The sequence below is a fragment of the Staurois parvus genome, unplaced genomic scaffold (genome assembly GCF_062004578.1).
Source record: "Staurois parvus isolate SC_StPar_1 unplaced genomic scaffold, SC_StPar_1.0 ptg000227l, whole genome shotgun sequence".
Lineage (NCBI taxonomy): Eukaryota > Metazoa > Chordata > Amphibia > Anura > Ranidae > Staurois > Staurois parvus.
The window spans coordinates 463,919-476,910 of NW_028318023.1; the positions used below are offsets into that span (position 1 = coordinate 463,919).

A 12,992-nucleotide genomic window follows, 5' to 3' on the forward strand; every position below is an offset into this window, starting at 1 on the left:
AATACTTTTTCTCATCAGCGGTATATAGCAGTCTTGTGGCTTATACCTGTGTCTAGCCCAGCACTAGCTAAAGCTTGTAGGAGGAGTTTTCATTCTGCTCTAAGAGGATGGAAATACCCTGACTTCTGTCTGGACAGTGCTAATTGGCCCTGTGCTGATCACATGCACTCTCCCAAGAAAAAAAAAAAACCTCTCTAGCAATATACACCAAACTGAGCATGTGCATGTCTACAGTTCAGTCTGGAGATAAGTGGTGGTCGCTTTAAAAAGGGGAGGAACAGAGAAGAAAGGATCAAACAGCCTTTTTACACAATGCAGAGGATTAACCGCTTAGGTTCCACAATGAGTATAACAAGCATGCTCTACTGCATATACAGACTGATTTTACTACTGTGGGTTTAGTAACACTTTAATAATTTTATCACAATGTCCCAGTGTACAATGGCTCATGCAGGTCTTTTCCAATTTTATCATAGACATGATAAAACAACTGGACACAGAAGAGAATAATGTCTATAGATCTTTATTGAGATAAAAAATGATATTGAATTGAGGTGATTATACAGGAAGTAAGGTAAGTGATTGTGAGGCTTAAACTTACTTAATTTCTATACAGTCATTACAGTCAAGTATAAATGCATGCAGTAGAAAGAGGTGTATTTCTGCAATGCAACAAATACTGGAAATTGCATATATGTCCCTAGTGTTATGAAAGTAGTCTATTAGTGATGTGTCAATTATATATCAGCAGCAGATACAATAAACATTCATATCCATAAGTTATCTTGGAAGCTCATGTTTGAGCCAATACAGTAATAAAGGCCACTCATACACACTGATTTGTTACACTGGCTAAGGAGAGGTAGTGGTGGCATTAATTATACACCACTGAATAAAATTCATGGGAAGATTCTATAGCAGCTAGGGGATTTTACATCTAAGTTTTGGTGGCTTTGACCAAGACCCATGCCATCATGCAGTGGTAAACATTTACCATTGTCTTATAATTAGGTTAGGATTAAGATTTCCATATATATATTGTATGTGTATATATATATTTATATCAGGCATGGACATTATAATGGTTTGTAATGATAGGAGGGCCTAAATTTAGAACAAGGTTGGATACAGTGCAAGTCTTTACTTTAACACACGTGTCCATGTGATCTGCATTAATTACATTACATAAACCATTCACTCAAATAGAAAGAGAGAAAGGCAGAAACAATAAATGTCATGGTCCGCTGATGTGCTTAGGGTTGGAAGATGGGAGTATTTGTTGTTCTCTCCTCTGAGCTCTCCTCGGAAGTGTCGGGTACAGTGGATGTCTCTAGGATACCCTGCAACAGGTTCTGCTTCGTGCTGCGCTCGTGGCTATCTTCTTCTGAACTCTCAGATGTGTGGCTGCTTGTGCTCTCAGTGGTTGTACTTTCAGAAGAATGCTCTGAGGAGCTGCTATGAGGTTTCTGTTTCAAATACAAGACAATACAATTAATGCTGGAAATTTATTTTATGCTTTTTTGAAGCAGTGTTCCTAAACATAAATTTGGCCACATGCACACTAAGTGTTTAGCTCATTTGCATCTAAACCCAAGATTTTAATGCTCCCAGGAGGCACAAGTGCAGCATCCAGCCTTTCAAGGTCTAGGCCAGGCTGAAAGATACTGTGGCTGGCCAGGGCTGATTGCTATAGTGGGTGGTACTTGCATTTATTTATTACAGGTACTTGTATAGCACTATCAATTTACGCAGCGCTTTACATATATATTGTACATTCACATCAGTCCCTAACCCTCAAGGGGTGTACAATCTAAGGTCCCTAACTCACATACACATACTAGGGCTAATTTAGACAAGAAACAATTAACCTACCAGCATGTCTTTGGAGTGTGGGAGGAAATTGGAGTACCTGGAAGAAGCCCATGCAGGCACAGGGAGAACATGCAAACTCCAGGCAAGTGATGCCATGGTTGGGATTCGAAATAATGACCCTAGTGCTTCCAGGTGGAAGTGCTAACCATTTAGCCACTGTCCTGCCCCATTTAGTACCCTATGCATTCAGGGACAAATGCACAGAGCACAGAATATCTACATTCTGGGCATATGTCCCTGAACGTATAGTGCCCTAAATGCAAGTTCCACTCAGTACAGAGTTTAGCCTTGTCCAGCCACACCATATTTCAGTCTGCCATAGAGTTTGACAGGTTGCAAGCAGCAGGACTAGATGCTGCATCCAGGGTTGTGGATAAGGGGGTACCACCAGCCCTCCCATATGGGGCCTAGGCCAGCAGGGGGGCCCAGGCAGCTGGGTGAAATGGATGTGGGCATGGAGGGTGGTCGGCATGGTAGGGCGGCAATTACTGGGACCGATCCACTGTATGGCTCTTTGCAGTAGCTGAAAGCTAGCTTATTCTCCTCTCCCTCCTACTTGCTTTAAGCTGCTGCAGAGAGATGCATACAAGGAATCAGGTCCAGTAAATCCCCCCCCCCCCCCACCATACCTCTCATCCTCCCTGTACACCATATGCTTCCCCCTACTGCCCAGGCTCCCCGAGTTACCTCCTTTTTTTCCCACCGGCAGCTGCAAGCACACAATAGAATCCTTCAGGAAGGAGAGTGGGGGAAGGGTCTGGTAAATATTTTGCATTTACCAGCCCCTTTCTTTCCTGATTGAACACAATGAGTAATTGTTATTGATCACTCACTGTGTTCATTCATAACTGAAGCATTGTAAACTGTTTTTTTTGCGGGGGTCCTGTCAGTTTGGCTGTACGGGGCCGCATGGTTTCTAATAGCAGCCCTGGCTGCATCTCTGCCTCCTGGGCACACACAGACTAAACGCCCAGTGTGCATGTGGCCTTAGTCATGAGGCACCTTCATACTCAGTGTTTGAGCACTACCTACACCATTGGGGATCAGCATTCCTGATGTAGTAATAAAGTACAGTAAAAAAAAAATGTGGCTATATATTTAAAATGTAACACAAAAAAAAAAAAAAAAGCTCCCCATCCCTTGTACATATGGATGCAAACATGCTTAAAGTGCGCATGCATGTATAATCGCCAATTGCACAACACATATTTTGTATCGCCCTGCATGCCAGAATTAGAGAAATAATTCCAGGTTCATCATTTACAGTTAATTTTAGACTTCTGAGTTGTAAAGGTTTTTCAAGCATTCTCTACAGCCAATCTGGGGTATTTTTTCGCTGTTTTGTGGGCACCCAATGTTTGATAGCATAACATATTTGGAATCTATTTACTGGACACAAAGTCATCCTTTAATTTTTAAAATAAATGTTGAACCCAGAACTATTCCTCTGATCTGCAGGTTAATACCACAGTGAGAAAAAAAGTATCAATTATATTGTATTTGTGTGTACTAAAATTAATGTTTTTAGTATGACAATATTTAAAAAGTATAAAAGTCATGTGTGAAATGTAATACTTTGCATGCTTACCACTACTGTGATCAATTATAACTCATCATTCAATCATGAGATATATTACCTGTCCAGCGGCACGTTTACGGCGCAGGTTTTCTGTCAGTGCTTGACCAGCTGTTGTCCCATCGGCGGTAGGAACAGTTCTGAATTCTTCAGAAGAAGAGGAGGAGTCAGGGCTGGAGTTTGAGATAGATTTGCTGTGACTTTCACTTGAAGATACAAACTATGGGAAAAATATTAAAACATGCCATTGAAAACTGTAATACATTTATCTAAAAATACATATATCATAACTGCATAGTCTCACGTATACCTAGGCATCCTTTCATTTTGCTTAACGGAAAACTGTAATAGTTTTAGGTAAAAGTTATTTATATTTTTTGGGTTAGAAGTTTTTAAAGAAACATTTTATCTTTATTGTATATATGTTTTGACATAATAAATTAGGAAAACGTGCAGAATAAAAAATATACACATTGGGGGTTATTTACAAAATCTGGTGCAACTCTACACCGAAATCAGTCAGCTTTAAGATTTTTTCGCCAAACCTTAACTGAACAGTGGAACCTTTCTCACCCATCATAAAACAGATAAGGCAGCTTCTCCCCGGACTTGAAAGAAGTTGGAGCCTCATAAAACTGACCAGCAGTTAATTGAACATTCCTCAGGTCAGCTGTCACCTATGTTTCATATCATGGAGTATGAAGCTGTTAGTTTTAATTGAGAGTCCACTGACCTCCTGCCCAAAATATTGTATTGGGCAGACTCAGAGCCACCCCCCCCCCTGCAGGGGGATTTTTAAAAAAGGACAGGCTGCAAGCCTAAAAGCTAAGTTTAAGACACACATCTCCTGAGTTTAACATAGTAACAGAGGAGATCAAAGACCCTTCCTGCTCTGCACTTGGATCTGCTTACAAACCAAGGCATATTGGCAAGTAACTTAACTCTTTAATTTCCTTCCTATTATCTCTTTGCTGTACCTTTATATGCATATATATATATATATATATATATATAGTTACATTTTCTTTGTAAATATTTTATTGCACCTGTTTGACTCTTTTAGTAATAAATCTTTCTTTCTGAAAGTGTTAAACTGTTTCTAAGCGCTTACTTGCAATTCACGAATTCCTGCCTTTGAAGAGACGCTACTGTGTTTGTTTAATCCTCTGCCCAATCGGCCTGCGGTGACCGTATTGGACAGGCGACTTTTCAATCATTATAGTGTATATTTGATAACGGGAGTTTCCCAGTCTCCGACAAAAGTGGTGGTGGCAGTAGAGGGTTAGTTGCGTAATTAACCCGACCCAGTAACAAGCGCATTCAGGCTGCAGGCACCGATTGTAGCCATTAGCTGGACAATCGCTGTGCAGGGTGCAGCTGGGTGGGGCCTTGTTACGCGCATCACGCCACGGTTTTAGATCAGCCAGTCCTTCGGTCACGAGTTGGTGAGAAGGTCTGGGGTCTGATGCTGCGGGCGTGACGTATTACTGTTAGTTGCGGTCGTGCGATTGTCGCATGTTGGTGGCGGCGACCGTGCGATCGTGACACCCCCTATTGCCCTTAACCCTAGGTTCGCACCTAAGCGTTTTATGCAGCGTTTTGCAGAAATGCAGTACAGTCCATTTAACATGATTTCCTATGGGACAGGTTCACATCTCTGCGGTTTCACCCGGTGCGTTTTTTGGAAAGGGCCAGGGACTTTTCTGAACGCAAAATGTTGCGTTTATGTTTCTATAGACTTCAATAGGAATGCTGCAGAAAAGGATGTAGTGCATTTTAACTGTGTTTTTGCCACCTTTTTGCATTTAAAATCGGACTAGAAACAAGAAAAAAAAATAGGAAAAGAAAAAGCATAAAAAACGCGAGTGCAAAAATGCAAAACGCAATACAGAAATGCCTCAAACGCAACCTGCATAGCTGTGAACCTAGGGTTAATGATAAGTTCAATGCCTACAAGTGAAGTTCCATTCACTTGAGTTCAGAAGATTTCAGGGAATACATTTCTGCTTGCACTTGTACAGTTTAGCAACCCCCATAAACACCCTGTTAAAGCAGAGTTCCATCTTAAAAAAAATAAAATAGAAGCAGCTACAAAAACTGTAGCTGCTGACTTTTAAAATAGAGCCACTTACCTGTCCCTCAGTCCAGTGGTGTCCTCACCATGGCTGGTTTCACCGGCCGTCTTGTCTCCCTGGCACCGGCATCTTCAGTATGGGCACCCTGCTGTGACAGCTTGCGGGTTCACAGCCAGGTGCCCACTGCGTATGCGCGAGAAGCGCTGCACTTTGTGAATGCCCCCGTAGTCTTCTGGGACCTGTCACGTGTCCCAGAACACTACAAGGAGGGAGGGAGGTTAACTTCCACTTCTGATGACCTAGGCGATCGCAGCGGAAGTGGGAACGGGTACCTGTCAAATTTGGGTACCCGCTCCCCAAAGGTGCCAATCCTTAATGGGGAACGGGGGACAAAGCCTTAAAACGGAACTTCCCCTTTTGGGTGGAACTCCGCTTTAAATGTACACCGGGGCTGGACGGGAAGGAGTTAATGTGCCAGGGAATATTAACATACAGATTGCAGGCAGGAAAGAGTTACATAATTACCCCTCTTCTCAAATGAGTGGCTGTAGCCTGACTTCTAGGTGGCTGCTTTGCTGTTTGTCCAAAATGGAATCTGTAAACTCAGGTGGTCAAGGAACCTCTCTGCTTGATGACAAATCCTAGGACAGCATTTCTCCTTACTGACATCAGGGAATCCTGGTCAATGCAACTGCTTCGTGTTAGTTGACTAATTGCTACTATCGAGCACTACTTACTACCAAAACTGTGAGACACTATTTTGTTGGTTGGCATCAAGTCATTGCAAACCAACTAAATGGTGCTTTTCAATTCTAGTGCTGAAGTGTATGTGAGAATCCACATATCCACTAAATGAACTGGTGTGAATCCACTGATTGGCAAGTTAGGCTGACCATACATGGGTCATTTTTCAACTAGAGACTTGAAAAAAAAATGACTCACACATTTGGTGGTCATTGTATTCTGACAGAGAGGAGATTTCTGCTCTGTCAAAATACACTGATCAGAGTTGCAGTCTACAGCCTGCTGCGCTGATCAAACAGAGAAAATCAGACAGGGTGATTGAACAAAAGTTGATCGGAATATCTTTGTGGCATATACCTGTCTTAAAGCACGTCTGAGCCGCAGGCTATCACCTCTTGGTTGATCAGTTAAGGGCTCCAGTGTAATATTTACTGCAGGGCGAGCAGTGAACTCTTCTGACGACGAAGAAGAAGAAGTATCGTGACTTTCAGGCGAATCCTACAAACATGAGAAAAAAGAATAATAATCAATACCCAATCATTGTTAGAACAGCCATTAGTGGTGGTCCACTGGTAGAATGAAGGCCTAACCTTGATAGTCCTCCCACTAATGATTTTCTGTGCATGAATGTAGGAATTGTGGCTGTAGAGTTTGACACAGAATTTAAAATAAAAACACTATTTATGTGTTTGAAAAAGACACACGGTTATGTACTATAATTCAAACCGTAGGTGATGTCTAGAGTGTTACTAAACCCAGTACCCTGCATTCACTATATCTGGTGGTCTCCCACAGTACAGAAAACATGGAAATGCAATTATTTTAGTAAATATAAACTGCTAAATACCTTTTCTCATCAGCAGTATGTAGCAGTCTTGTGACTTCTATCAGTGTCCAGCAGAGCACTGGTTAAAGCTTACAGGAGGAGTTTTCTTTCTGCTCTTGAAGGATAAAGAACCCCTGACCTCTGTCTAGACAGTGCTGATTGGCCCTGTGCTGATCATGTGCATTCTCCCAAGAAAAAAAAACAAACCTCTCTAGCAATACACACCAAACTGAGCATGTGCAGAGTGACTCCACACAATATGCCTTATCAGGGTATAAGAGGGGGACACTGGAAGAAGGGGAGGGTCAGAGAAGTCAGGATCAAACAGCATTTTTACACAATGCAGAGGATTAACCCCTTAGGTTCCACTGTAAGTATAACAAGCATGCTTTACTGCATATACAAACTGACTTTACTGTTGTGGGTTTAATAACACTTTAAATGTATCGAAACACTTTGGTTTATGGGACATCTACATGGCAAATGATATTTAATGTGGACCTCATAAACGAAGGAGTCAAGAAAACATGGAGATGTGTAGGGAAAAAAAGACAAGATTTGTATTATTTGACATTTTTCATGCAAGGGTAGAAGAATACATCACAATACTAACCACGGGAGAAGAGTTTGAGTCTGATGATGCCTAAAAGAAAAAGATATATTTAAAAAATGTTTAAGAAATTTAAGAAACCAACCTGTCTGTAAGATGATTTTCAAGTTCAAGCTTCACCTAATTTTTTAAAATAATCTTTACTTGTCAAATTAATATTTGTCATACAGAATAACAGAGACACTATCCCTCTGTGGTCTTACCTAGTAAAAGCAGAACATGAAACCAGTATGCAAGTATGCACAGATTTACCACTATAGCAAACAAGAAGGAATTGTAAATTTGGTGTATATTATTTTGGAATAATACATTATTTAAGTGACCTGAACACCACTCCATTCATTAGAAATGGACCCTCAAAGTCTAATGGGAAACTGACACTTCAAAGAGTGTCAATTTCCTTGGTACCCTGCAGATTTCACTGGTTCCTCCCTCTGATTTCCAAATGAGTATTGTATCCTGTAATGAAATGGAGGTAAGCAGCCTGACCAGGATGTTCCTTAATCAGGGGGTTCTAACGTTATATAACTTTGTCTTGGCTAAACACCTATGATAAATGACCTTGATTGTAACTACTACGGAAAATGTAGTCTATGTGTACATACCCTCTATTTCACCTTATCTTAGCCTTTTTCAAACTTTTTACCCCAGAGGAACACTTAAAAATGATTTTCAGGTCTCAGGGAACCCCAAGTAGATTAGTCCATATGGGGTCATTGGGAAAATGCCCCTTACATTGGTGGTGGTGAATGAGAAGAATGTCCCCCTTAGAAGGATGGTCAGAATGACACATTTGCAGTTACACTGCTGGCTCTGTCAACTGGTGTTGAGCCTAGAACTATGCAGGTGTCATCAGATGAAAGGTTAGTTTCCATGGCTCAAGGAACCCCTAGCTATCACTGGAGGAACCCTAGGTTTCCACAGAACCCTGGTTAGAAATGGTTGTCTTATTAACGGTCACCATCAGCTGCAGCTTTGTCCTATTTAAAATGCTTATTTTATTGCTACTAATAACTGATTTCAGGAAGATGTCGGACAGGTTAGAGATGCAAACCAATCCTAGACAAAATTAGGCTTAATTTACAAAGGTTTATCACAAGGATAAGGGTCTTTATTTTCAGCCATTTGACATTTGCTGTACATAAATAAAATATTTTGTTCGACAATAAGCTTCTATATCCTGGCGCAGGGGTGGACTGACCATTTGGAAACTTGGGCACTGCCCGAGGGCCCGGGGTCAATAGGGGGCCCCATGAGATGCCCCTGGTTTTTCATAGGCTTTTTTGAGTTTGGCCAAGGACACAGGGGCCCCATGATCCCCTATTGCCCAGGGGCCCCATGAGTTGTCAGTCCGCCCCTGTCCTGGCATGTTAGTTTAGTGAATCAAACCTATTGCACATTAAACAATGCCAGTTATGACAGTTTCTAACAGTAACTCTGCATCATTACAGAATACCTCAAATGACAGATATATATGCTGAATGCCTATCTTCTAAAACCAGTTTTGAGTGTAGTGTCAAGGTGATCCTGAAACACTGGATAAGTAGGGGAGTAAAGACTGATTACTTAGGATGGGCCTATGATGTAGTCCAAAACAATTATTAGAAAAACTAAAGAAAGGAAAATAGGCTACACACCTAAAAGGCTAACCTCAAAAACATGTTAATTCCTGGAAAACATACAAAGTAAAAACACTCCCACTCCTGACATAGGGGGGACCTCCCACAGTGGGCACTCTATCGATAGTACCAAAAGAGTGTCCAAAGTGCTTCAGTATGCACAGCACCCGCACCTTCCCTAAAAGCCAACCCACCTCCCCCAACACCACTGTCACCTCTCAACAATCCCACAAAAAATGCCCCCCAAATGCCTCCCAAGGTACCTCAACACTGCTCCCACAATGACCCTCCCAAACCCACTCACCCAACCACCCCTCTCCCAGAAAGGAAAGAAGGGAGCTGAGGTGTGACACTCACCCACTATGGCCCCCATACCCCCCAAACCCCACTCTAATAACCCATCTTCACCTCCGCAACATCTCCAAGATACGCCAGTTCTTAACCTCTGAAACTACTAAGCAACTTATTCACTCCCTGGTTATCTCTCGCCTTTTGACTATTGGAACTCCCTCCTCATTGGCCTACTTAATCGCAGGATATCCCCTCTTCAGTCTATCATGAATGCTGCTTCCAGACTCATCCATCTTACTAACCATTCCATATCTGCCAACCCTCTCTGCTAATCCCTCCACTGGCTTCCCATTGCCCAATGAATACAATTCAAAACATTAACAATAACATATAAAACCATTTATAACTCTGCCCCAAAATACATCACTAATCTTGTCTCCAAATATCACCCAAACCATCCTCTCCGCTCCTCCCATGACCTCCTGCTCTCTAACTCCCTTGTCTCCTCCTCCCATGCTCATCTCCAGGATTTCACCAGAGCCTTCCCCATCCTCTGGAACTCTCTACCCCAATCTATCCGACTATCGCCTACTCTGCCCACTTTTAGGCAATCTCTGAAAACCTATCTCTTCAGGGAAGCCTATCCTGCCTTCAGCTAATAATGGAATCTTCTATTCCTCATATCAGTTCATCCCCCACAGTTATTACCTTTTGTACCACTAGCCCCTCCCTCCTAGATTGTAAACTCCAAGGAGCAGGGCCCTCCTAACCCTCTTGTATTGAATTGTATTGTTGCTGTATTGTCTCCCTTTATTTTGTAAATCGCTGAGCAAACTGTTGGCGCTATATAAATCCTGTATAATAATAATAATAATACCAACACAGTATATAAGCAAGACAATTTAATAATCCTATGGATAATGATTGACTGCAGTCAAAAGCCTATTTTCCTTTTCTTTGGTTTTTCTATTTATGTTTAGGCAGCATCCTACCAGGTAATTATGGAGGCACCTCTCTTTACATTGAACTTTGGTGAACTCCCCGGCTTTCCCTTGCCCCTTTTCACCCCTTTTTGTACCAAAACAATTATTAATCTGGTACTACTTTCATTTTCATTGTATGTGTAATACCAAAGCTTTAACATAGCAATGCAAACAATATTAAAAATTAAAAAAAATCACATCACTCCAGATCACTCCAGATCTGTCAGTGAATGACTTGCTTTTTAATTTCTTACTGCAGTGCTTACAGCATAATGTACATATTATTAGAAGTGAACATTCACTCTTGTACATTAAAAATATTATATTAAATATACTTAGCTCCAGGATTCTTTTGCCCACAAAAAATATTTTTAGAAACCATAATGATTTATAGATACTTACGGGATAGGCATAGGCCAAGCCAACAAGGCACACAATGATCACAGCAGTTTTCATTTTCAAATCAATATCTGAAAAATAAAAAGTGAATATTACTACTGTGCATAAGTATCAATTGAAATAAATAGAATGAAAGCAGTGAAATGATCAGCAGATGAAGCTGATTATGTGCCTTACCTTGGCTGCTCTCTAATCCAGTTGATACTGCAAAATGCAAGGAGCTCTCCTGCACTATTAAGCAGTGATTCTGTGAAATCAGATGCAATGTTTTGCAGTGTAAGGGCTCGGGAGTAGGGGAATTTAAACAGTATCTACAGGCATCATCATCCAATCATCGGCAGACTTGGAGAGTGACACAGTGAGGTTTCTGACCACCTGACCTGCCCACACTCACCCACACTTCCCCTTGGTTTTGTGGTATTTCTGTCAACAGAACGCAAACTCTTCTACACTGACATTATTGTTGGTGTACAGTGTAATTAACTCGTTTCATTCCGATGCATGCTATTTAGCAATCCGTAGGCAGTTTATACAGTGATTTGATTATCTTTCGTTTTTTTTGAATAGATTACATTGTGGTCAAGGTACTTACCTGTTTAGATTGCCTGGAATTAAATGAAGGATTTGTAATGAGTAATACAGTCTAACCACCAGAAATGTAAACTCTGAAATATTACATCAGATTAAAAAAGACAAATTACAATGTAAAAGCACCTTGACTTTTTTATTTTTTAAATGTATATATCCAGTGTTCTTTTTCTAAACCTGAGGTGATATCCAAAAGGTGACGAAGCAACAGAGAACATATACCGTATTTTTCGCTCCATAAGACGCACCTGACCATAAGACGCACCTAGGTTTTAGAGGCAGAAAACAGGAAAAAAAAATTCTGAACTAATGGACTGCAGACATAGTACAGGAGATGACCAAGACTGCGGACATAGTAGAGGAGATGAACAGAGACTGCGGAGACGGTACAGGAGATGACCAGAGACTGCGCACATAGTACAGGAGATGACCAGAGACTGCGGACATAGTACAGGAGATGAACAGAGACTGCGGACAGTACAGGGATAACCGGAGACTGCGGACAGTACAGGGATGACCAGAGACTGCGGACAGTACAGGAGATGACCAGAGACTGCGGACAGTACAGAGATGACCAGAGACTGCGGACAGTACAGGGATGACCAGAGACTGCGGACAGTACAGGAGATGACCAGAGACTGCGGACAGTACAGGGATGACCAGAGACTGTGGACAGTACAGGGATGACCAGAGACTGCGGACAGTACAGGAGATGACCAGAGACTGCGGACAGTACAGGGATGACCAGAGACCGCGGACAGTACAGGAGATGACCAGAGACTGCGGACATAGTACAGGAGATGACCAGAGACTGCGGACACAGTACAGGAGATGACCAGAGACTGCGGACATAGTACAGGAGATGACCAGAGACTGCGGACACAGTACAGGAGATGACCAGAGACTGCGGACACAGTACAGGAGATGACCAGAGACTGCGGACACAGTACAGGAGATGACCAGAAACTGCGGACACAGTACATGAGATGACCAGAGACTGCGGACACAGTACAGGAGATGACCAGAGACTGCGGACACAGTACAGGAGATGACCAGAGACTGCGGACATAGTACAGGAGATGACCAGAGACTGCGGACACAGTACAGGAGATGACCAGAGACTGCGGACACAGTACAGGAGATGACCAGAGACTGCGGACACAGTACAGGAGATGACCAGAAACTGCGGACACAGTACATGAGATGACCAGAGACTGCGGACACAGTACATGAGATGACCAGAGACTGCGGACACAGTACAGGGAATGACCAGAGACTGCGGACACAGTACAGGGAATGACCAGAGACTGCGGACACAGTACAGGAGATGACCAGAGACTGCGGACACAGTACAGGAGATGACCAGAGACTGCGGACAGTACAGGGATGACCAGAGACTGCGGACAGTA

The 12,992-nt window shown here is 42.2% G+C and overlaps 1 protein-coding gene across 1 annotated transcript; it reads right to left on the reverse strand.

Annotated features, from left to right (window-relative positions):
* Positions 1 to 507: 507 nt before the first annotated feature.
* On the reverse strand, positions 508 to 11,309 carry LOC149460498 (uncharacterized). Its single transcript, XM_089679556.1, has 6 exons — positions 11,173 to 11,309; positions 10,999 to 11,066; positions 7,707 to 7,736; positions 6,625 to 6,765; positions 3,510 to 3,668; positions 508 to 1,466 (listed from the first exon to the last, which is right to left on the reverse strand). Exons 2-6 carry the CDS (start codon positions 11,050 to 11,052, stop codon positions 1,254 to 1,256), a joined length of 597 nt encoding a protein of 198 aa, XP_089535682.1. The 5' UTR covers positions 11,053 to 11,066; positions 11,173 to 11,309; the 3' UTR covers positions 508 to 1,253.
* Positions 11,310 to 12,992: the final 1,683 nt, after the last annotated feature.

Coding starts and splice junctions, on each gene's coding strand:
- LOC149460498 (XM_089679556.1), bottom strand. CDS start 11,052: ATGAAAACTGCTGTGATCATTGTGTGCCTTGTTGGCTTGGCCTATGCC. Junction 7,737..10,998: donor GCTTGGCCTATGCCTATCCC/GTAAGTATCTAT, acceptor TTTTTCTTTTAG/GCATCATCAGACTCAAACTC. Junction 6,766..7,706: donor ACTCAAACTCTTCTCCCGTG/GTTAGTATTGTG, acceptor TCATGTTTGTAG/GATTCGCCTGAAAGTCACGA.